The sequence below is a fragment of the Lethenteron reissneri genome, chromosome 37 (genome assembly GCF_015708825.2).
Source record: "Lethenteron reissneri isolate LAM-NWPU_2019-01 chromosome 37, ASM1570882v1, whole genome shotgun sequence".
Classification (NCBI taxonomy): Eukaryota; Metazoa; Chordata; class Hyperoartia; order Petromyzontiformes; family Petromyzontidae; genus Lethenteron; species Lethenteron reissneri.
In genome coordinates, this window is record NC_083815.1 from 6,304,520 (window position 1) to 6,329,863 (window position 25,344).

The window sequence follows — 25,344 nt, forward strand, 5'->3', positions numbered from 1 at the left end:
GAAGCTTGTTGTAATCACCAACAAAACGTCGTACTCGAATTGTAAATGTTGTGGTTTAACTCTCCAACACACCGGTGTGCTGAACTAGTAACAATTTGGCATGTTCTGGTTACGTCACACACCTTACTAATTGGTTGTGTAGGGTGGTGGCGGGTTTAATGACCCATTGAAATATGTATACGATCTAACCCCCAAAAAAGCTGTATTATGGATGATATTGGTCGCGAAAGCCAACTTGTTAAAACACCTCAAATATTTCATTCGCCACTCACGAACTCAGCTGCGATAAGCGTGTTGCTGTAAAAGAAGTGCGAACGCCCGAAACGTCGCCTAAAATCTACACTTGTCCTCGTAAGACTGTTTCTTGAGTTTTTATTTTAAATATTTAAGCTGCAATCAGTGTATTAAATTATGACGTCATTCCACGCGTTAGCAGACATGACGTCACTATCCCGGGCCAATGATTTGTGCGCTCTCACCCCTCTCCCCTCCTCCCCCCTCTCCCTTCCCTCCCCCCTCGCGCTCTCCCCCCTCTCCCCTTTCCCCTCCCCCCCGTCGCGTACTCTCCCCACCCTCGCGCTCTCCCCCCTTTCCCCTCTCCCCCCTCTCCCTTCCCTCCCCCCCCTCGCGCTCTCCCCCCTCTCCCCTTTCCCCCCGTCGCGTACTCTCCCCACCCTCGCGCTCTCCCCCCTCTCCCTTCCCTCCCACCTCAAGCACTCTCTCCCCCTCGCGCTCTCCCCCCTCTCCCCTCGCGCTCTCCCCGCTCTCCCCCCTCTCCCCCTTCTCCCCTCTCCCTTCCCTCCCACCTCGCGCTCTCCCGCGCGCTCGCGCCACGGCTCGACGGACCAATGGGCGAGCGCGTTACGTCGTCGCGCGCTGTCACCAAGCGCTTGAAGTAGCCAATCAGAGGGCGCGTCTCGGGCAGCCGGCATTGCCGCCAACGGGCTAAGGGAGCGAGAGGTAACGCGCGTTGCTGCTGCTGCTGTTGGCGGGGTGGGTCGTGAGGGGAAATCTATCGGCAATATAATTGTAACAATCGCGACCGACCTTTTGCTGCCAAACGTCAACGGGCAGTTTGGATTCATTAGTTGACTTTTTTGGTAAATTTGGCTCGAGCTTTTGTGTGCGCGCGCGAGAAAAGTTGACGGGCTTTTGCCCGCGTGGGCCCGCCGCCTGTGCCTATAGGCCCCAGCCAGGGCAGCCACGCGGTGCTCGGGGCTCGAGATTGTGGTCGCTTTAGTCGACTGCGAGCGTTTACTAACCTCGTTTTTTTTAAAGTGTTGTGCTACTTACAACGGGTTGAGTGTGGTTTGTATATTTTTGTGATTGGTTTAAAAAAAAACGCGAAGCTCGCCGCGGCGTCCGTTATAAATGTCGTCTTGCTTTACGTGGCTTCGGCGTACATCTGTTTTATGTTTAAACGTTTTTAAATTAAGTACGGTAGACGTTGACGCGTGGGTGGTAGAAGCGGGGATGAATGCCGAATTGTAACGCAATTTGGGAGGCCAAATTCACTTGTCTTGACAACACCACGTGGCGTCGGCGATATAATGCGGTGTTGGCTGATGTGTCATGAAAAAATAACACAATCAAAGCCAGAAATTCGCACGTACACTGGTGTTTTTATCAATGTCCACTTCTTAGTAGTCGTGTCAAGGGCCCACGGAAAGGCTCCCGTTTAATTTAAAACGGATCGTGACTGCGCGCTTTAGTGGTGGCGCCACGTGGTCTCGCGGTGTTGGCGGGCGCTTGGGGGTTGGCATAATGGACTTTAAAAATATATATCTTTTAGTGCAGCTGTGGTTATGTTTGTACAAGGCAAAAACCATTGCCGCCAGATATCCGGAGAGTCGGTGGCATCTTCAGTGGGCTACGCAAATCGCTGAGATTTTGGCGCTCGTTTAATCCTCTTTGTTCGGGGTTTTGTAACTGGAGTCGGCCGAATTCTGAAGTGGAGTCCCATCCGCATGAGGCCATCAACGTCGGTTACGGTCATTTCGATGAAAGTCTTCAATCGGTGGTGTAGTTTAAATGAATTCCATCACATGTGTTTGTACAACTGAACTATTAATTAAAGAAAGGTCGTTGGCCAAACGTTAGATTTTTACTGCAAATGTATATTTGGAAAGTTATGGGTTTTTACACAACGTGTTCTCATTAAGTTTGCTGAAGCGGAAACTTTATATCAACTTTGCAATACAACTCAACTGTGGGGCCTGATAATACAAATGTAAATAGTCAGTGTGCAACGTTGTCATTGGGCGCCTTATACGATAAGACGTTGAGCGGGTGAGTTCTAACCTGGTTAAGTTGAATAAACTTAAAAAGGTGTACTCTGGTCTAACACCGTTTTGAGACGAGGCTCAAAAAGAAAACTGGTGTGGGCCAATCGGTTTCAAAGACAATGCATATATTATCAGTCATTTTTGTTTGCATCCTGACCACAAGTATTGTGGTTAATGCAGACATGATTCCTTGTAAAATAAGTTTTTTTGTTGCCAGAAAAAACTATTCTCAAGGTGTAACGATTCATCTCAATATTTTGGGCTGTTTTGTATGTAGAACATAGTGGCATAGTATTGTACTGTAGTAGAAAGTATTTAAACAAGGCGGGTATGAAGCTATAATGGTATTTTAAAAAAGAACAGTTATCAGAAACGATGCGAACATGAATGGTTCGATGTATGTTTCGCGTGCCTCAGGATCGATTTAATCGAGAATCGATAAACGCCCCGTTAGGGCGTGAACTTCGCACGACCGCTCAGAATTTGTAGCTGGCCTATGTAATTCCAAGACGTCGCTGCAGTGAAACTGTAGTCACTGGGTTAGATCGCCATGCACCTTGGGAATGCAGCCGTACATCCCGTTTGAATGCGCCAACTGATAATTTTGTATTTTTTTGCTGCAATGCCATACAATTAAACCCCCCTGTTTACAAGGACAACTGCCAAAAGCTGTGCCTTTTGGCCATACAAGACAACTGCGTACACGTTTACGCCCCAAACAGTGTGGGATAAAGTTGAGGTTATACATCAGTCGGAGAGCGTGTGCGGGTGGTCAGTTGTATTTGGTTACTGAGAAGATTTCGCAGGCAATATCTTGGGCGGTGGAAAATCAATTGCAAAACCTTGACTTTTGTGACTACGGTTGAGCTGTAGTGGTCTGAAAGCATGCTGCAATACTGTATGATATAGCTCGGATGACACTGTCACAAGTTCATTTAACACTTCTATTGTCATTTACCTTTAATATTTGGGCCTTTAGCATTAACACTGTACGGTAAACTCTAACCCAAGTGTGATTCCAGGCCTCAGCAGGGACAAGTCAATTCTAAAATAGACCCTTCTCAAACGCACATTGACCAGTGTGGTGAATTATAGCAGGTCTTAAAAATATTTGAAAGCTACTCTTAAAAATCTTAACAGCAGTGCATACTGACTGTGGTACCTGCTATGATTACAGCTGTGCATACCGATTGTGGTGGTACTTGCTATCACTACAGTAGTACTGTACATGCTGACTATAGCAGTATTTATCGACTCTATAGCACAAGGTACTCACCTGACAGTGGCGTGGTGAGGCCTAGTCCCGTGCAGAGCCTCCGGCTTTGCCTAGATTGTCCAGCCGGCCGAGCTGGCACCTTGGCAGGCAGGGCTGCTACCCCCCCCCCCCCCGCCACAATCTCCCTGGCCGCTCTGCAGTAATATCTACGGCCTATAGTAGTAGCATATAGCGACTGTATATGGTAGTAACTGCGCACGCATTGGGGTTGGGGGGACATCACACAGTGATGATTAAAGCTCGGCGTTTAGTGTATTTTATAGCATTTCTAACGCGAAAGAAAATGTCCCGCTCACTCCCACCGACTTGGCATGGGTCGTCCCCCCCACCAAAGGTGCGTGAGTTGGTATGGTCGTGTACGCGTCATAAATAAATATATAGCACGCTAAAATCGCACTAAATCGCTAATTAAACTAATTTAAAGTTGACGGATGTGAAAAAGGAATAGCGCTTGCTTACGGCGTGGTACCTGGTTATTTTTATTTAACCTCGACCACACCGTTGGAGAGCCAAATCCTTTGCAAGCGCGCGAACACACAAAGCCACTCAAACCCACAAACATAATTTTTTACTTTTCTATAGATAGATTAACCGTTAAGGATCACACAACATGCAAACACTCTCTTTCAACAGTAGATGTAAGTGTTTAAGGGAACTACAATTGAGATATCTGTACGGTATTTGCATTAATCTCAGTACAAGTGATGCCCTGTAATGTATATTGAGTTTTAACTCTTTGTATTTGTTTATTCAGGTGCAGCATCTCAAATGGCTGAACAAGACAGGTACTTTTTTGACAAGTTCAACCCACGAGATAATGCATTTTAACTTTGGGTTTGCCCTTTCCAGCAAAAATACAGGTGTTGGTATGTGTAAACGCCAAATAGACACCTGTTTCAAGGCACCAAGTCTATGGTTTGTTATGTATGGGGTGAAAGAAGTTAAACATTCGTAAAACATGCAAGCAGACGTTCTTTGATAATTCACTATGTAACATTTTTTGTTCCTGGGTACTAAGTGGTATTTTTTATTGCTTATGCTGAAAAAGTATAAAAAAATGTCTATTCCCCCAAACTTTGCTTTTGTGACCAGGACTTTGTGGACAAAAGACAAATGCACACGTTATCTCATTGAAAATAGGTACATTTCAAAATATCACTGTCCTTGTCACAAAAGCAAAGTTTGTGGGGAATAGCCATTTTCTGTACTTTTGAGGCATAAGCAACTAGGAAATAACACTTACCCAAGGACATTTTTTTGTTACGCAGTCTAATGCTTGCGTTGTCTTTGAAATTGATTAGCCTACACCACTGTCCACCGCCGCCTTTTTGCCTTCAGTGTTAGCCCATACTTGTGGTCAGAATGCAAACAAAAAACACTCTGTTAATATATGCTTTGTCTTTGAAACTGATTGGTCCACACCAGAGGACAGCTTTCTTTGGCGCCTAGTCTCAAAAAGGTCTAACACCTTTTGGAGCCTAGTCTCAAAAAGTCTAACACCTTTTGGAGCCTAGTCTCAAAAAGGTCTAACACCTTTTGGAGCTTAGTCTCAAAAAGGTCTAACACCTTTTGGAGCCTAGTCTCAAAAAGGTCTAACACCTTTTGGAGCCTAGTCTCAAAAAGGTCTAGCACCTTTTGGAGCCTAGTCTCCTAAGAAAACTGTCTGGTGTGGACCAATCAGTTTCTGACCACAATTATTGTGGTTAATGCAGACATTATTCCTTGTAAAAGGTTTCAGTTTGGTGTTTTAACATCTTAACACCTGATTTGTTACCAGAAAAAAGGGGAAAACCTATTCTCAAGCCGTATATACATTAATAGCTCCTGGTTGAACTTCTAATCTTTAATGTGTGGTTGCCGGAAAGGGTAAATAAAGCCTATCCTTCAAAATTTTTATACCACCAAAAATGGTTTAATTATAAAAATACATTTTATTGCCAGCAATTGTGTTGAATCGCATTCTGTGTCTTGTTTACAATCGACAGCAAAGTTGTAGCAGTAGCAGAGGATGAGATGGAAGAAGTGGATGATGAAGAAACAGAAACAGAGGCGTGTGCAGGGGATCAAGACAAGAAAGGTGCGCTTGTAAATGCTTTGCTAATATATTTAAATATACATTTTCATTATACGACGGCCCTGAGTAATATTCAGTGGCACTTCACCACCCGGCATCACTGTGAGGATGTCAAGAGTGCAGATTCATCACATGGCAACCAACGCTTTTATTCTAACTCGTATGTGCAGGATGTATCAGTACTGGAAATTAACCTCTAAGTTAATCTTTAAAAGCACAGATCTGCTGATGGAAAGTCTGCAAGCTATGTTGATGCCTGGTCCACTCATGGGTTACGATAAATGGATAGTATTATGCAGTTATTTTCAGAAGGCAGCCCATTGTGTTATCTTAATAAGTTAATGTCTGGTAATATGCAAGCTTAAATCCAGGAGCTTTCAATTGTATGGCTTCGTGGATGCAAGCTTTTTTTTTGCATTGACTTTGCACTTCTGTGTTAAGCTTGTTCTGCTGTGTCTGCGCTACTCGTGTTACCAATGCGTGTAAAAGCTAAACATCACAAACATTTACTACATGAAGAGGCATTTAATGATCATAACACATGGTATGTTTGATATATTAAACGATTAAGAAATGCAGTTAATCACATTGCATGTGGTATAACAACAAACGGTCGAGTTTTCATTTATTTTTGTATTCTGGAATCGATGGTTAATGACAACCTCATGGACATTGCTACATCTGGTCGAAGAGTTGCTTGCTGTGATATTGTTGCTGAAACTGGACCTAGAATGTGTTAATTATATTTGAAAACACGTTTTTAATTTTCAGTGAAACAACTGACAGTTCAGATGATGAAGAATCCGCAGGTTTTGGCTGCACTGCAAGAGAGACTGGATGGGCTGTCAGGCACTCCATCTGGCTACATCGAGAGGTCATACTTTATGATGTGTAATGGTCCTCGTTTTTTTTGCAGGTTTAATTTTTCAAAAATATTGTCTTGAAAAGTTTGCAATGTTTGGTTTATATGGAAAAATAAAAGCATTTTTTATACCTGTTGGTAATAGTACATTTTATTTGAATTCACATTGACTTGCATTTATTTAGTATGAAGCATGGTGTACCAAAATAAAATGCACACATTGAAACTGCGTTTATATTGAGTATTGGTTAAAACAAGCACTGCAGTTTAACATAAGTTGTAACGTGACTTGATGGTGACTGATGTAAACGATTACGATTGTGATTATTGTAAATGAATGCATTTATGCAGTTTACCAAAGGTTGTGAAGAGGAGAGTGACAGCCCTGAAGAACTTGCAGGTGAAGTGTGCACTCATCGAGGCAAAGTTTTACGAGGAGGTCCATGATCTTGAGAGGAAGTACGCAGCCCTGTACCAGCCGCTCTTTGACAGGGTGAGTGCTGCCAAATCTGCTGATGAAATGGCTTGTGTATTACGTGGTGGTGCCCATGACATGCTGAACCTTTAGACAATGTAGCTGCCTACCAAAGTGCTGTGTTCCAGGCTATCTTACACGAGTGACGCTTCATTAATGAGAGATGATGTTGGTTTCCCACGCTGTAAAGCATGAGTGAAATCGCTGTGTATTTTTTCAAATGGAAGCGATTGACGTTGCAGTGTAAATATTTACGTTCTCACTACCGAAGTTTAAACCTGTGCTGATGTATTGTGACCCCTTTCTAGTTATTCTTTGGTTTTTTCGGTAAAGTCACGTATAAAAATAAAATAATAAATTAAATAATAGCATACGACGTTTCGATTGCAACACAAGCAATCATCATCAGGTATAATGAAATAGCGACATAGAATATAACCAGAAAACTATAGACAGACATATAAGCAGACAGATATCACCAAGATACATAGAGAGAGCAACCCAGGTACAGAGAGAGGTGATCGTCTCTGTGGGGTGGCCTTAAATAGACAGAGGGGGGCGGAGGCAGTCTATTTAAGGCCACCCCACAGAGACGATCACCTCTCTCTGTACCTGGGTTGCTCTCTCTGTATCTTGGTGATATCTGTCTGCTTATATGTCTGTCTATAGTTTTCTGGTTATATTCTATGTCGCTATTTCATTATACCTGATGATGATTGCTTGTGTTGCAATCGAAACGTCGTATGCTATTATTTAATTTATTATTTTATTTTTATACGTGACTTTACCGAAAAAACCAAAGAATAATTCCTGCAGTCACGAAAGCTCCAAAATTAAGACCCTTTCTAGTTGTGTAGCTGCATACGATATATCATCTGTCTGGGGTCCTTATATTTGGTTCTAGAATGGCCTTTGTTATATTCGATGTAATGTACATTGCTGCACTTGTTTTTCTCACTTTAATTCTGTTTGGCTGCTGCTGTCGCAGAGGAGAGACATTGTAGCTGCCTTGGTGGAACCCGATGATGCGGAATGTGAGTGGCCGAATGACAAGGAAGAAGACCTTGTGGTAAGGATCGTCATTGAATAAACTGAACTTGTTTTTCAGCAGTGCTTGCTATTCTTGCACTTGTGACTAATCCTGCACGTTTTTAAACTATACCATGGTGTGGTAAGATTGAAAAAGTTAAATGAGAGCTTGTTTCATAGCTGTTCCAATATGTGTCCGCTACTTGGGAAAAATAATGGCAGGACCTTTAATGCTTCCTTTAAAAGCACTTAATCTTCCATGTTGCTGTAGATTCTACATACAGCTTGTTTTGTATTCCACGGAGGTGAACGATTCCAATCTTATTTTTCAACCAACTAAAATTCCCGTTGCGGTGGTGTGATAACCTGGTTTTATTCACATGGTGTTTTAAATGTTTCCATAGCAATTATTTCAGTGACCATGAAAACACACCACAAATCAATATGCCTCTAAGGCCAGACAAAGTGGTATAATCTAAGTGCATGTGTATGAAATTTAAACCTCACATAAGTAATTGAATTTTAGATGTGGATGATTTTCATCCAGTGAATGCTGAAATGTTCCACAAGGTGGCGTTGCACCCTTGATGTTCTCTCCCATAAATGTTTTTGTGAACAAAGTGCATTAATCTGCTTTGAATAATTGTCTAATTGTAAATTTTAATTAACATTTCAGTGAGCTTTGCATACATTTGCGAATAGGATGTTGAATTATAACGGTAAAACCATCACCTGCTATTGAAAAAGTAAATTTGGTGATGAAATTTGACCAATTGCATTAACGTAATTTAATTTTATACGTGGGTTTAAATTGATTTACAAGGTTTAATTCTTATTTGTAACATGAGCGAGTTGCAGTTATTGCAATATACAAATGACATTTTGAAAGGTTTCATTCCTGGTGCGCGTGGTGCATCCACAAAGGTTAAACATTGCACATTTTAGTGCCTTTTTCAATGATGGCCTTTAAAGTGTTAAAGTCCTCATTGAGTTGCTGTGTTAAGAATGTTAACTTGTCCTCGCAGCAAAAACATTCATACAAAAGGCTATTGAGCTTATCTTTGCTTGGACCATGTTTATTTTCCATAGGATGAAGTGAAGGAGAAAGCGAAGCTTGAGGAAGAGAAAAAGGAAAAAGAGGAAGATCCCAAGGGCATTCCAGAATTCTGGCTGACTGTGTTTAAAAATGTGGACATGCTCGGTGACCTTGTGCAGGTAATCTACAGAGAGCTGTGTGTGCACATGTTTTTTTCTCCCCCTCCTGTAAAAACTGCTTCATTTTTATTTTGGACAAATTTCTGACCTTAAACACCGACTTGGAGAATAATTTGGACCACTTATTGTCAAGTCAGCAGATGTTGCGGAAGCCTGAGACGGTTTTGTATGTTAAGCACTTTTTCATGGCAACTAATTTTTATATTACCACAACTGCAGCAGGCAATGGAAATGCCCTTGACTTCACCACCATAAAATACACCATTATTTCTGTCTTTACAATATTCATACATTTTTGGGTGGGTCATTGATCATTACTGATTGTTCTTATAGCCTAATGAGGTGCTTGTGTTTTTGCAGGAATATGATGAGCCGATTCTTAGGCATTTAAAGGATGTACGTGTGCAGTTTTCCGAAGCAGGACAGCCAATGGTAAGAAAGCTTTACCGAGCTGTATGGAAAGTTTTTTTTGTTATTCTTTGCCTGCTAATGGGCTTGGTTGTTCCAATTCCAGATTTGAAAAATCTCATGAAAGATCTGCACCAAGGACATCACTAACTAAAGACCATGCTTTGCTTATCTTTTTATATAAATATGAGTCTTTGCCCCTAACTATCGGCCTGTTTGCCTGCTTGATGTTGCTGTGCAAGTAAGAGGTGTGTTTTTGTGATGCATGGTCAACATGTTGTGGTTGCTGGACCCTTGATAGATGCTGCTATACTTTGGGGATGATAAGTCTTAGTCGTTGAATGCCACGTGTCTGGTGTCAAACTCGTATTTTACTTTCTTAGTTGAATGTTTTGCCTCGCATAAATTGGCAACCTTTTTCCCAGCATGCGTCTACTACATTTTGCCGTTTTAAGCTGCTCACCAGTTAAGTTTATCAAATGAGTGGACTTTTTGAAAAAGAGCGCGTGCACATGTTACACATTTTTGTAAGTACAATCCCTATACTTTGGGTTAGATTAACGTCAGTTCTTGAATTTAATCTTGGCAATTCCTTAAATTGTAGGCATAGTGTATGGAAGGGCTGAATCATGACATTCCAACCAATGTAAAGTTTTTTTTTCCTAACCAGTCTTGGTTTTTAAAGCTATTTTAAGGGGCTCTTGACAAAATGTAAAAAAAAACAAATGGCTGACATTGACATGTTTAAATGGGCACCACATTTACTGATTGTCCTTTATGATTCTGGTAACTTGCACCGCGTCAAGTAATTTGCCTGGCGGAACATATGCAGTTATTAAAAGTAGTGTTGGTCATTTTTTTTCTTACCTTGTGCAATCTCTAAAACCGCCTACTCAAATTGTATCTAGTACTCTATTTGTAAAAAAATGTGCTTTATTCTCCAATACACCGGTGTGCTGAAGTAGTAACTAATTGTCATTTTTTGTTTACATGACAAACATTACTAATTGGTTGTAACGGGGGTGGCAGGTTTAACGACGCATTTATATTCTTGGTTCTTTCAGTGAAGTCACGCAAATAGAAAACAAAAAATCTAAAATAAAAGCAAAAAACCCACGACGTTTCGATCGCAACACAAGCGGTCTTCTCTCCGCCTGATGATGACCGCTTGTGTTGCGATCGAAACGTAGTGGGTTTTTTGCTTTTATTTTAGATATTTTTGTTTCCTATTTACGTGACTTTACCGAAAGAGCCAGGAGTGTGAATTCCTGCAGTCACGAAAGTTTTAAGTCTACTTTTGCAGTCGAACCCAATAAAACCACTGGATAATATTAGTCAATCCTGTGTTCATTTGAATGAATACCTGTTGACAAGTTTTGTGCACTGGTTTGACACATGCCCATTTTTAAGACAAGTTTTCAACAGTAAAAATGCCAAATTATCAAAATTTTTACAATTTATTTCTACTCATCCCATAACATAGTTAAACGTCATTTGCTCAGGTAGTGCTTATTTATAAAGCATTTATGACAAATTGCCAACCTTGGTCACCACTTATCCTTTGCCCTTTCCTCTTCCAAATCCAGATAGTATTATTTTAGAGCCATTACAAATAGGTTACTATTTAAAATAAGTTGTATCAACCCCTTCTGAGTCAACTCCTTATGTCCCTGTTTAATGTCAAGCTACATAAATGTATTGAGTGATCCCTCAAGTCGAAAAGCCTTTTTCTGAAGTAAATGTGTCGTAAATGGCAGTTTACGTCCATGACTCAGATGTCTTCATGCAACACGTGGTGGTAATTGTTGAAAACTCGTAAGGTCTTCAGAAATGTTATTGCATTCCTCTGAAAAAAAAACTCGTGCGTAAATACTTGTCACAAGTGATTCATTGCAAATGTTATCCGTTTTCGACCCTCTCCCATCGGTAGACATCAACTATACGTAATAAAATGTAGAGGGCAAGGCATTTTCCTAAGCTGTGCTGTTCATAAAAATTATACGCTTAAAGGAAATGTTAAAATAAATATACAAACTTGCATGACTCAGTCCAGTTGAACTTCCGCTGCATAGGGGGCCCAGCGTTAGGGTTACGGAGCACCCGACGATGTATGCTTGGCAATGGTATCCACGGCTATGACTAGCCTCAAGTGATCTGATTTTTTTTTCCACTGGGTGATGGTCAAGAGGCACCTGACCAAATCGCCAGAATGCCCCTTATTCTGGATAGTGCTTGAGTGGGTGACTCGTGCATAATCAAGGTTGTCATAGGGCTGTGAGGCTGGTAGTAAAAAAGAGCAGTGAAGCAAAATCATTGCTTTATTTGTATGCTCCTGCATCTTCTCTGCCTTCAACCCATGCTGACTAGTGTGTATGAATTGTCGTCAGATACCCCCATGACCTGCGCGGTGTATGGAGGCCCGCATCAAAGCTGTGTCTAAACAGAAAGACTGCATAATTTTGACAAGGCTGTCTCAAAACCGCATGTGCATCTGCAATGTCTTGACAACTAACTTGTGTTGATGTTGTTTTATTCTTCCGCATGTTCAGAGCTTCTTGTTGGAGTTTCATTTTGAGGAGAATGAGTACTTCACCAATACAGTTCTGACCAAGTTGTACAAAATGAAAGCGGAGCCCGATTTGGACGATCCCTTTTCCTTCGAAGGACCAGAAATCACGACGTGCACGGGGTAAATGCGACAGGGGAGCCATTAACACACACATGAGGGGAGCTGCTTGCGCTTTTAGACTTGTAAATAAATACTCTTCCTCTGCTTTGGGAGGGTTAAATTGTGTTTTATAGAGGTAATTTATAATGGCTGTTAAAATGTTGGCGGAAATTCTCTTAAAGTGAAATATTTCATTAAATATTCAGGGTGTCCATAAAAGGTACCATTAATAAAGACGTATGATTAGACAGTTTGAACTGTGTGCTTGAAATGTTTAACTTATGAGTCTACCCAAGTTTTTATTTTATTCTAAACGCTTGAGTAATCTTGAACAACATGAAATAGAAGCATTCAAAACCATCAAACCCGGAGATGTTCGTGAATATCTCGTTTCTTGACACTGCTGTCACAATACCATGGTGGATGTGTGGTTTAGAAGGGATTAAATAGAAATCTTAATACTACCAGTGTGTATTTTCATAGACCTAGCTCAAGCTGCTGTTTAATTGTATATATTTAATCATTCATAATACCCTTATGGACACCCTTTAGTTCTGTAATTCGCTTTAGCATGTTGCTATAAGATGCCAGAGGTGCAATGCACAGTCTTAATAGTTGAAACAAAAGCCACTGGCCAAATTGCTTCGACAGTGGTCAGCCAATTTTTGTTATTGCTGTATGTTGTAGAGTTTAAATTGCTGCCTGCTTTATAGTTGGCTCGGTAAGTGCATATTTGTGTTTATTGGATTCATAAATATAGTGGAGCTGGGTTTGAAGTGTATGCAAGGCTTTTTCAATTGCTTTTGGTGCAGCCTAGCCTTTGCAGTTTATCATCTTACTAAGGAAGGTGGTGAAACGCCAGTGTAATATGTTAACGCTCACTGATGCACTTAATCGTGCATGCACATGCATCATATAAAAAATAATACATTTGTGCATTTTTATATCAATAGTGCAATTACTGCATCGCCTTGTTTTATGATCTGGTCAGGGGGGCAAAAGTCTGCAATGTTATTTTACACTTTTTTAAAGATAAAAAAAAAAATGTCATCTGCAAAACAATGGGGGTTTAAATTCTTTATTTGGTTTTCTTGGAGCTCAAAGGATTGCTAGTACGGCCATTAATTCTACTTAAAATAGCTTAAGGTTTTCGGTAGCTGAAATGTTTCCTATGCCCTTTCCTTAAAAAAAGACAAGCCAATATTGGAATTGTATTGATTTACCTGCGGTGTACACTAAATTAATTGCGTCAGCTTTATTGAGTCAAGTAAAAGCACCCCTTTGCCAAACGTCTCTGCAGGTGCAAGATCGACTGGAAGAAGGGCAAGAACATCACTGTGAAGACCATCAAGAAGAAACAAAAGCACAAGGGCAGGGGCACCATTCGTACGGTCACCAAAACGGTGGCCAATGAGTCCTTCTTTAACTTCTTCAGCCCACCTGAAGGTGTGTTAATGTGCCACCCCCCCCCTCCCCAGGGCTTTCCTGTGAACATGCCTGGTACCACAAAGCCTAATTAAAGTTGCATTATCAGACTCGTCTGTTTAGGCTTTATTTGTGCCGCTGCCAAATAAGCTAAATTACTTTCCAAGTTGGAAATTAGATATTTCTACTGGTTTTGGCCAAATTAAAAACGAAACTTTCTGCATTTAAAAAGAAAAGTTTATATTTTGCAAATCCCTTCAAAAACAGGCCTGTAGGCAAAACCTGCCCAGTTTTTCCCCCTTCGTGTCCTCATGCTTTCCCCTTCCCCCTCTCATTGGAAGCTGGACAACCATCTTAAAAAGCCGAGTTTGTTTTTGGAGGGGTTGGGAAGTTAGCAAAAATATTACAGCAGTGAGGAATTTTCCTTTTTTTTTTGGGCCCTGTTTCTCCTTGAGTTTATTCAACCTCTTAATCCACAACGGGTTTTTTTTTTGCTCGTAGAAATTAACTTTTACTTTGCTCACCTATCGAGTCCGTGTGTGTATCGTGCGAGTGCCTTGTACACCGCTAATTTCTTCCACGTTGTGGGGGGGGGGGGGAATCGCCATACAGTAGCTGTAAACCCCTTGTTGCTAACGACCAAACGTGAAGCGCCGAACTCGTAATTTGTACTGCGTGTGTGAGTGCGGGGGTGGTAAGGAATTGTGTAGCAGCACAGGAAATGAAGCCTGGTGGAACGCTTCCAAGCGCCCACGCACACGCCTTGTTTTCCTGAAGTTTTGTAGAGCCAAAATGCCCATCTGCTGAGGTAGTAAAGTTTAAGAATGTAAAATTTATCCAAAGCAACTGATTAAAATATGCCACTAAAGAAACCAATTATACTATTTTTATGACGGTTAGATTGTATTTATTGGGCAGGAAACCTTGATGCTAGCTTTATGTTAATAACGCTAATTTCAGATGCATTTAATTAACACATGGTGGAAAAGTGCTGCCTTTTAATTTTTCGTATTGGAATAATTATTGATAATTTTTTACATATTGAAAAGATGTTGAATTAAAATGATGTTTGAACAGGTTTTCCAAATCTGCAGAAAATTTGGTTTTGATTAACCAAAATGTATATATGCAGACTACATTATTATTGCAGAGTTTTAAAGGCTGGCTAGCATTTTCCTAAAACTTTATACTATTAAGGCTGGATTTTTTGTACATTTTCATACGTTTGTAACATGGTAAATACTTAAATTATCTTACTAAACATAACAAATGTACATTGAATTGTACCATGATTGCACTTGTAAGCTACAGTAAATTGAAATGCGCTGAATTTGTCAGCTCTAATATTTCACCATTTGACCATGTCTTACGGGGGGAGAGGCTGATGTGACACAATTCTGCATCCATCCCTTGCAAGCAGCACTATAAAGTGACCTGGTGTGCAATGACCCGTGTGCATTAGGTTTCATCATAGTGCCATATTAAAGTTCCTGCTGATCATTACATGCAGGCAGAGCTGTCCACACAGCTCGTCTCTCTTGAGAGCAGGGGACAACCCATGGCGGTGCTGTCTATCCTTGTCATCCCAGCGGATCTGCCCTCCCTATAAAGTTGGCCCTTTACCAAGTTGATGTAGAATGTGCAACACTGCAGCCCAAAAACAAATCTCTCTCGTAGGTGTGTATTTTTTTGTGCATCCTTGGCTGTAAAATAAAATGTGAAAGCTTTGTGAAATAGAAAAATAACTTGAAAGGGACTAGAATACTGTCGTGGTTCTGGTGAGACATCTGAAAAAAAAATGATTACTGAAAAAAAATTACCTTGGCCAAATTAATACGCTCAAAGCATATCTACAAAACAAGATCTATTTAGTCACAGCTTCCCTGAACACGAATCGTAGATGATTTAACATCTCCATATATCTATAAAAGGCAAAGTTGTGAATGTGTCTGTTCAATATGTTTAGTGTACTTACCGACATGCAACAAACTTGATATTTGCCATGTGGGTACTTTCCAGACTGTACACCATGCAAAAATTATGAAAATACACTTGGGTTTTTTTTTTGGGAGGGGGGGGGGGGGAGTTCAATAATGCATATATTTTTTGAACGGCAAGTGAGCTGGGACTTCAAATCTTTAACGTGACTTGCATATGTGGAAGCGTAACGCATTGTAGTGTAGTGGTTAGCGTGCTGCGCTACGAACCCGGTGACCCGAGTTCGATTCCCACTCACGGCCACCACCAGTGACGATTATTTCAACCGGTCCTGGGCCTCCCCTAGGTCGACCGGGTGTGGTGAATCCAAGTCCCGGGCGAAGCCGGGTAGTTCAGCTAGTAAATAATAAATTGAGATTTTTTTATTTACAATACAAAGTTTTATCACTAGTTTTGGCATTGGTGTGTTTCTGCTAAATTAGGGGGTTGTTAACCAAACAAAAGTAGCCCCAGTAAAAAAAATCCCTCTTGTTTCAAGAGCTGCAATGCATGTCAACATGATTTGGTGGTCCTTAATAAATAGCATCACGAAGCAGTCCTTAAAAAGCCGCATGCTCCCGGTTGACATTGAGGTTTGTTTGACCGTACTACAGCATGCTGATCAGTTGGTGGAGGTACCAGGTCTGATTTTAAGATGACTTCCCACTGATGGCCGTGACGGCAAGCCAAATCTAGGTTGCCAGGTTCATATATTGCATTTTAACCACTCTCACCACTCCTGCCCTAAATGTTCAGGAATATAACACTAATCATTTAAAATAAGAATACAATTTCTAATTTAAAAAATGATAGGTAATTCAGGCATACATATACAATGTTTCCTCGTTATTTGATAGGGATATGTTCCGTAGATGCTCGTTAAAAATGATATTATCCTATGAAAACTTATCTTTTAATGAATTGCCTAAAAACGATTAAGCTATTAAATACATTAAAAAAATGAATTTGTTTCAAAATTAACTTTTCCTTATCATTACGTTATCTTTAATTAATTTATCTCATCACTTTAAGTCATCGCTTTCTCTAGTGAAATTCTCTCATTACTATCTCATCTCAATGCAGTCTTGTAGAGTTCCAGATGCGATTTGCGGATAGCCAAAATCGCTGATAGCAAGTCTGAAAAACGGGGGGATAATGTATATAAGGATTTCAAATGTATGTAGTCTGCTTGTTTTTGAGATTGTAGCTACCAACATTAAAGTGCAGACAAATTGATCTTTATTGCATATTTAAAGGTGGTACTTTATCATGATAGAATATCTCGTGTGGCAGTTATTGCTGCTGAAATGAACCATTAATCTGAATTTAGTCTCATTGGCTGTTGCCATTGCTTGTTTCACACCGCCAGAAATGTTCATTGTCTCGTGGGGTTTGTGAGGAGTTATAATGGAAATTACTGCGATTGAATGTTAATGTACACCTCCCCCAACCCATAATTTATTTGTGTCTGTTGCAGCTCCTGAAGATTCAGATGGGCCTGAGGTAAGCAGTATTTTGAGATCTGAATTTCCTAAATATAAAAGCTTGGATATCTAAGTTCTGATAACTCCTTTTTTTTGTGTTAGTTTGTTGTGATTCCCCGCACCTCTGATTTAGCATGGTTGGCAATATACGGTGTGAAAGATGCTCAACGTGTACATAAATAAATACAACACAAAGCAGCGTTCAGCGATGTTGTCAGGCCCCTTGGTTATAAGCTAGTTTTAATATTGAATTTCCCTCAAATTGGGCTTCAAGAGAGGTGATTTTTAATCTTGGCTTCTCGCACAGATTTGTTTATTTTTACTTTCAAGCCATAATCGCTTTAAAGATGTCTGCATTGACAAATACAATGTATACAAGCGTTTCAAATTTAAGTTTATAAGAGTTTACGGGTACCATTGTTGATGCTATTTGCTAACGGGCAGCGAGTGAAATAGTGATGTAGGCGTGTGTTTGTCCATAATGCTGCATTAAAAAAGGTATTGGCAAATTATTTCTCAAGGGTGCGGCATTGGTCATGCACCCACACCTTTGGCAGAGCCAGGTGCCAGCAACGCATAAAAGGGCTTTGTTCAACTTCACAGGCGAGCGGTGCTCGGAACCAAGATGTGGCTTTAGGGAAAGCACTGCTTGCATACAGTGCTCCGGAGGTTTATCTGTATAGGCAGCTTTTTTATCTACATTTTTACAATTAAAGCTGCTATCTATCATGTTAACTGCAAAGGCGGAGTATATGGTGAGCATTATGTTTATTAGGTTCTCCACAAGGTCAGCAACTTAAGCAATTGGGAACGTTTTTATATTGATGTTTCACAGTAACGTTACAAATGTGAAAGTTACAGCCACGTTTAGAAACATTTTAGGTTCGGCCAATAAAGCTGTGATTCCTAAAAGGGGGGGGGGGGAAGTTGTCAAGTGAAAATCGTGCGTTTTTATCAAACATGACCATTTTAACATTGACACTTGATGTTATTGTTTTTTAGCCCTTCATGTCAAATTATTAATTTCACAAACAACGTTTGTTTATGATTAGTTTCGACTCGTGAGCGCTTTGAACCGTGAAAGGTATTTGCTGCTGATTGTCATGGTTTGATTAAATAATGCAGAAAAATGTATTGGCCATGTGGTCACCACGCACATAAATGCCGCGACCCACCTGGCGCAGATCATTCTGTCATGTCGTCCAAGCGCAGCGGCGAGGATGAATGCGCAGAAGAAACAAAACTTTTGATTAGCGCATCGTGTAGAGCTCGTCGAGGAGAAATAGATTCCGTGTCGTTCGCCTTCAACAGACGTAAAATGACGTCGCAACGCAGTTTATGCGAGGAGCTGGGGGCTTATGGGACCCCGGGGTCCCGCCATAAGGTTAATTTGAAGGCTGTTGGGCCTCGTCGTCAGTCTGCACAAGTGTGTTCTGCAGTCGCTGTCTAGCGAGTTCCCGAATAACGTTTTGCAAAAGAGTGCGATGCTAAAATTAACTTGGAAATTTAAAACTGTCTGCAACAGAGTAATTGCCCCGCAGTACTTAAGTCTGGCGAGAATATTTTTACATCAGATTGCCATGATTACAGAAGGCAGCATGCGAGCACTGATCGTTACCCGTAGTGCATTATGGTTGCACTTTGGGCTCCATTACAGTGCCAGAACAAACTTGTCCTCTGAAGAAGGGCTAGACTTATCAGTAGCCTTGCTCTTTCTAAAGTGATGAACAATGCTCTCTTCACAGCAGAAATATGGTTAAGAAACGAGTTAAGTCGTTCATATATAAACACATTGAGCCAACAAGCACATATGAAGCAGCTGCAGGCATTGGTTTGCTAGCTGTTAGAACTTTATTTTGTATAATTTTAATTTGTTTCAAACCAGCTTTGTTTACATTCCTAAATGTGAGTTTGGTAATTAACACATACTTCATCTTGCCTTAAGACTGGCATTAAAACGGTGTGAATTAATGGAAGTTTTACCATATTTTTGATGGATGGTTTTGCGTTTGTTATCAAATATTTAGATTTTGGCATGTTATAGCTTGTTGGAAGAAAGGCTGACGGATTTTATGTTGGGGCCAACTGGTGGTCTTTGAACATAACATTCATATTCTGAGTGAAATTCAAAGAAATGGTCTTTTGCATGTATAACTTGACAAACTTTTGCAACTTGTGAAAATATCAGCATATCACTGCATCGACACTACATTTTGCACTAATTACTGTCCATTTATATGCGGAGTTTGCTTAATGGGCCCGGACACGAGGTTATTTTGATTCATAAATTGGTTGCCTTGACAATCCTCCCTGCATGTGTGTAAATTAGCATCGTGTGCGTAAAGTGGTCACGGGAAAAAACATCTGCTACAGATTTAGCCCCGAGTAAGGGTTTGCTGCAGAGTCTCATCTGGACCAAGGGCTTATTACTTTGTTGCACGCATTTGCGGCCGTTGCTCACGAGACCCATACAAGCATTAAATCGCCCAAATGTTTACAGATGATTCATGGCTGACATGCACAGGGCCAGAAAACCAAAAGAGTTGTCGGGAAAGCGATGTTGAAATTGTTTTTGGGAAAATAATCATCTTCTTTTGGCGTTTATTTAGACGAAAGAGCTCCACTTTTCCGAGCTCATGAATGCTTAAGAAAAGCAGGCCCTTTTAAATAAGACAAAAGGAAAAAAAGATGTTCATTTGAAATATTTTTTGTTAAACACCAGTGTGCTTGTTTTTTTTGGAGTAAATACAGACTGTTGGAATGTAAAACAGCTTTAAAGCACTGTATAAGCACTTCAAATCGTAGGTCTACTGTGTATTGGTTGGACGTTTAGGTTTACGGTAAAATAAGTGGTTTATATTTTTGTTTTATATTACTTGAATGTTGTATTGTTACGTGGGAGAGCATTCTTGAAATGTCCACTCGCTGTATTTAAAACAATCGTCAAAGAGAGTAACTGCTTTTTAATGATGCTTTACAGTATGGGAATGTCTTTCCGTTTGAGCAACTTACAAAATGCCTCAATCCATCCATCGATGAGACGGTCAATAAAAGCGCCGGAGCGTTATATTGCGGTCTTTTTCCCTTCCTTTGCCCCCCCAAACCTCACCACCACCACCCCATTCCCGGCGGCTAGGACGAAGAGGCGGATACACAGCTCGCGACAGATTTTGAGATTGGGCACTTTTTCCGGGAGAGGATTGTGCCCAGGGCGGTGCTCTACTTCACTGGGGAGGCCATTGAGGACGAGGATGACGTGAGTGCGCGTTGCCCCTTTTTTTAGTGCGTCGCAGTTTGCGCATGCTCGCACGCGTCAATTGCTCACACGGGGCAATGACAGTGGGCAATAATTCCCCGAGGTGAGCTTTGTGCAGGTCCATAGCTGGTAAAATCGTGTGGTAAAATACAGCTGGTCTTGATTTCTGCAGTGTTACCACATAAAAAAAACTACTGCCCTCCAGCCGTAATAATTGCTATTACTTTTGCTGTCGTGTACGATATATTTTTATTTTGAAACTTGTAATCGCGTGACTTTTTAGCATGCCCTGCAGTGTGTTCAGTTTTTGTCCGTCCCCATGGGTTTTGTACGTATTTGCAAAACCATCAACTATTTCAGTAATTGTGATTTCTCTTTTCCAGTATGATGAAGAGGGAGAAGATGGAGAGGTATGTTAGTATACATTCCTGCGGCATCAATTCACCCAATGCATTATATATTGATTGAGTAATTTGTGAGTGATTTTAATAAACAAATTGTTTCCTCAGGAGGGTGAGGAGGAGGGAGATGAAGAGGATGATGACCCGGACTATGAACCTTCGGTATGAGTGCCCACATGCTGTTGTGCTAATATTAGTCGAGAAATTTAAGTGGACACTTTTTTCTGTGGCCGCTGCAACATTACACTTCCACCAGGACTATATTGTAAATGAGACACTTGCATCAGTTGTGCATCCTGGCAAATTGGTTATTTTTAAACACACAACATGCAGCATGTGTGTGTTTTTTGAGTAACAACAAAGAGCATGCAGTAAAATTTCAAGCAGTGTTTTAAGTTTTAACATTGTTTGAGACTTAAGCATAGCTTACTTTTCTGAGAAAAAAAACAGGAAGAATATACTTGGTCCATAAGTAGCATATGTGTTTAAAACCAAATACTCATTGCTGTACCACTATTCCCAACACTTTGATATGCGAGTGTCAGCACATGGCTGCCAATAGAGTAATGCTTTTTCAGGTTTTAAACATTTTATGGCAGCCATTTCACGGCAAAAATGTTTTGTTTCTTTTTGTGCACTTGGACTATTCTTTTTCTGCCGACAGGCACACATGGGTTAATTCCAGCGCCTAGCCAGGAAGGCAGCTTAAATCGCTTGTGTAGTAGCAAGAGCAGCGGTAACCTCCAAAATTGTTCTCTTGTGCAACACCCTGTGGTGGAATTGTGCAATTTGGACACGTTTCTAGAGTAATTCCCCCCCCCCCCAACCAGTTGCCCAAGTTAATGAACAACGTACTGGAGTGGGGGGTTGGTGCAGTGCTGTCCGGAGTGGCTGCATCCTTCTCCAATCGCAGATCTTCAGTTTAAAATGTGCATGAATGTTAAAGGGAGGCCTAATTGAGGCCAGACGTGGACGTGTCATAACATGTTTGGGCATGCATGACTGCGTCAGAATAGTGGTCTTTGTCTAGCTGTTATATCCTGCAGGCATGCCTTTGCCCCACTGAAAAGCCTTTATCAGCGTGGGGCTGGCTAAGTGCAGCCCTGAAATTTCTAGCATCGTTATTCTGCTGGACTTTTGCCTGCTTGTGGACCCACCTTTATGCTGGTGATACTTTTGAGTAACTCTCGTACCTGCTAGTAACACGCGTGAAAATAAACAGCCTTCAGGAAATGTATTCTGTATTTAATGGTAATCTAAAAGTGTAAAATCACCAGCTGTTTAAGTGTTTTAAGAGATACGTTGAAAAAAAAACCCCACCTCCCACGTGTTTCGTAAATACGAGCATATTGACCGCTTTATAAACAGCGCCAATTATTGAGCTTTTAAGGGCATATGAACAACTAATATAAGACTGGTGCTTATCGAGAATGGATAGATGACTGCAATAGATTCAAAATACTGTACAAATGTCTGAAGTATGATAGAATATTGGTGAGGATTTGTGCAAAAAAAATGTACAGTTACGGCACTCAACAGCATGCAACATAGCTGTGTTATTTATTTGTACACCCATTGCGTGACTTAAGACGTCGTAAAAATGTTGGTCATGACAAGGCAATAAAATGTAATTGTCAACATCCACAGCTATAAGCTGTGTCCAGGACATCCTGGTATAGCATATACTGATTGGCAATAAGCAAGTTTATGATGCTTTTGTTTCACCTTCGTGAAGATTTTGTACATTTCCATATCCGACCTGTTAATGCAGAGATGAAGGTTGCATCTAATAGAGCTAATGAATGTGTGCATTGAAGGCAGTTTCAGCCTTTTGAGACTTAAGTGTGTGGATCATTATCCAGTGCTGTTGCTGCATCCTTAACACTCAAAATAATAAAAATACCACTGAGGCATAAAGTGGAGATGGCTCTTGTTTTTATTTGTTTATTGAACCCAAAGTTCAATATTTTATTAAAAATCTTGTACGTCAACTTTAAATACAGAAAATAGGCAAAATGGTGAAAAACTGTTTTGGATTTACAATTCTGCCAAAAAAAGAGGGTATTTTTAAAAGGAAAATAAAATTTTGTATTGGAACTACTGCAGGATTAACAAATGCATGCTGGATGCCACTAGTGTTTATCTTAAATGGTTTATAAAATAATAAAGGCACTGCTTTATGCAAGAGTGTTAAGTTGATGCATTTTTTTGTGAACAAAGATCCATGCACTTTGAATTTCTACATTGTGTAATGTTCAATAGCTGTTACCTGTGGCTGTTGCAATGATCAAAGGTCAACTTGTTGCGTTCACCTGGGAAACTAGCTTTCTAAATAAATAAAATTTAAATAAATAATGACGTTTCGAACGCAACACAAGCGCTCATCAGTTGGAAATGGGGTAAAACAGCGAGGGAACACGGGGACACCACGTACATAACACAGAACGGCATGGAAGCAAATACAGCAAGGAGATGGGAGACGATAACTCGACAAACCTTAGAATCATAATGTGATGCAAACCAGTCGGCCAACAATACACTAACCTGGTTAACCACGTATTTCAAAAGACTGCTACATTTTTTGTTCATCTGGGCTGAACATACCAACGTAAAACAGAGGACAAGGACTCGTGAACAGACACGAAGTACATATACAGAGAAGACACAGGGAAATATGTTTTGGGCAGCCCAGAGGGACAACCAGAGCAACACCACACCAAGAGACCTACACGTGCAGCGTATGTTCAGCACAAGATGAACACAAAAATTTAGCAGTCTTGAAATACGTGGTCAACCATGTTAGTGTCTAACTGTTGTTGGCGCACTGGTTTGGATCACATGATTCTAAGGTTTGTTGAGGTCTCGTCTTCCATCTTGCTGTATTTGCCTCCATGCAGTTTGCCGTTCTCTTAGTTGCTATGTACCTGGTGTCCCCCTGTGTGTTCCCTCGCTGTGTTTTACCCCATTTCCACCTGATGAGCACTTGTGGTGCGTTCGAAACGTCGTGATTTTATTTATTTTATTTTATTTCTTCATATGCGACTTTACCGAAAACGCCAATGAGTATTTTTTGCAGTCACGAAAGCTTCAATTCTAGATTAAATTAGTTTTTCATTTGACAGGTTTCCAACATTAGCACCAGAGTGCGTTTTGATCGTTTGCAGTTGCCTGCCAACGAGTGTATCAAAGAATAGACCTGAAATATATTTTGATACATTCTCTGACATAAGTCCTTTATTTGAAGCGCTGCAGTACAAATGTGTCATGATTTGATGGTGGGAACTACAACTTTTTTCTCCAATGAATTTCCAGGTGGTTAGGTCATTTTGGTGTTTTGCTAATTGGTATCCAGGCTTTATTAATTGATATTTAACGCCTATAAATGTTGAATCACTTTATTGCAATAGTCATGAGCAAATGGCAGTTTGTGGGTTAATTATGTGCAGAGGCTGTAAGAAAAATAATGACCTTGCGCTCTGCACTGCACTGAAGGGAACGTGCTTGGAAGTGGAAGTTAATGCTCGTAAACTGATTTGTATCAGATTACCCAAAAAGTGACCCTCAAACATTCAGAGTTGTGCTTTCTGTGGATTTCTGCCGGTGTTGTAACTTATTCACCAACTTCCTTTATGTTTGTGCCTGCAGGCGGATAACAAGCAGCCTGCCGAGTGCAAGCAGCAGTGAGAGGACAATTCCCGTCTTCAAACGTTGTCAATTATATCGCTATAAACTTGGCTTAGCTTTAAACTGGCATGATATTTGTTTCTGCTGAAGAGTTTTGTTTGTGTTCACGGTTTCTTGTTTTGTTTTTGAAATGTGAATTGCCTAGTTAGTAACGCAAACCAGCTTAATAAATAAAAAGTATGGCTCTTTTGTTACAGGTAAAGTTAAGCCGCACTTTAACCCTTGCAAGTTTATAACATTTATCTTTCAATAATTAAAGTAGCTTTGATGTTCACATGTGGAAGTTGCCCAAATAAAATCTTTAATCCAAACATGTTCAATGAAGGATATATTTACTGCACAACCGGCAAATAGTATCAAACGATACTGAGATGATATTTCTATGGCCAGCTTTCCTTTATACACAGTTGCTCACCATCTGCAATATCCATCGCTTATTTTTTTAAAGATGTATATACAGTAAATAAGTTTTAGTTTCATGCTTTGAATTCGACTAAAGGATAATGAGAGCTTTGACCGGCTTTTCTATAGCCAATTTAATTGCAGGCAATCCGTGTATCCATTTTCTACTTCAACCAGGTATATGCATCCCCATCGCTTGTGAATTAGTATGCTTGGAAAGCAGGACTGAAACATAGGCAGATAAGCTACTCATCTGCCAAAGGTTATACAATGAGGGCAATTTTAGTACAGTACTCTGCACAATAGGTGCCCTTTGTTAAGAGTAAAAAAATATTACTCTACAGTGGGTGCAACGTGACTTTGATCACTGCACGCTGCTTTTGCAGTGAAGGATGTAAACCAAGTGTGCTAAAAATGTTAATT

General features: G+C 40.5%; 1 protein-coding gene and 1 non-coding gene across 5 annotated transcripts; both read left to right on the forward strand.

Annotated features, from left to right (window-relative positions):
• Positions 1-804: 804 nt before the first annotated feature.
• LOC133351521 (nucleosome assembly protein 1-like 1) lies at positions 805-24,830 on the forward strand. Of its 4 annotated transcripts, none has more exons than XM_061566794.1 (15): positions 805-960; positions 4,316-4,346; positions 5,547-5,638; positions 6,407-6,509; positions 6,849-6,990; positions 7,961-8,041; positions 9,091-9,216; positions 9,577-9,648; positions 12,174-12,313; positions 13,593-13,738; positions 17,172-17,197; positions 20,315-20,434; positions 20,818-20,844; positions 20,944-20,997; positions 24,481-24,830. In XM_061566794.1, exons 2-15 carry the CDS (start codon positions 4,330-4,332, stop codon positions 24,517-24,519), a joined length of 1,185 nt encoding a protein of 394 aa, XP_061422778.1. In that variant the 5' UTR covers positions 805-960; positions 4,316-4,329; the 3' UTR covers positions 24,520-24,830. The 4 variants fall into 4 exon arrangements, with proteins under 4 accessions (XP_061422778.1, XP_061422781.1, XP_061422779.1 ...); XM_061566795.1 differs by lacking the exon at positions 805-960 and adding an exon at positions 972-1,100; XM_061566796.1 differs by lacking the exon at positions 805-960 and adding an exon at positions 973-993.
• Positions 18,781-18,911, forward strand: LOC133351554 (small nucleolar RNA SNORA35). Its single transcript, XR_009756196.1, has one exon. It is a non-coding gene; the product is annotated as a small nucleolar RNA SNORA35 (small nucleolar RNA).
• Positions 24,831-25,344: the final 514 nt, after the last annotated feature.

Coding starts and splice junctions, on each gene's coding strand:
- LOC133351521 (XM_061566794.1), top strand. Junction 9,649..12,173: donor CCGAAGCAGGACAGCCAATG/GTAAGAAAGCTT, acceptor CCGCATGTTCAG/AGCTTCTTGTTGGAGTTTCA. Junction 12,314..13,592: donor GAAATCACGACGTGCACGGG/GTAAATGCGACA, acceptor ACGTCTCTGCAG/GTGCAAGATCGACTGGAAGA.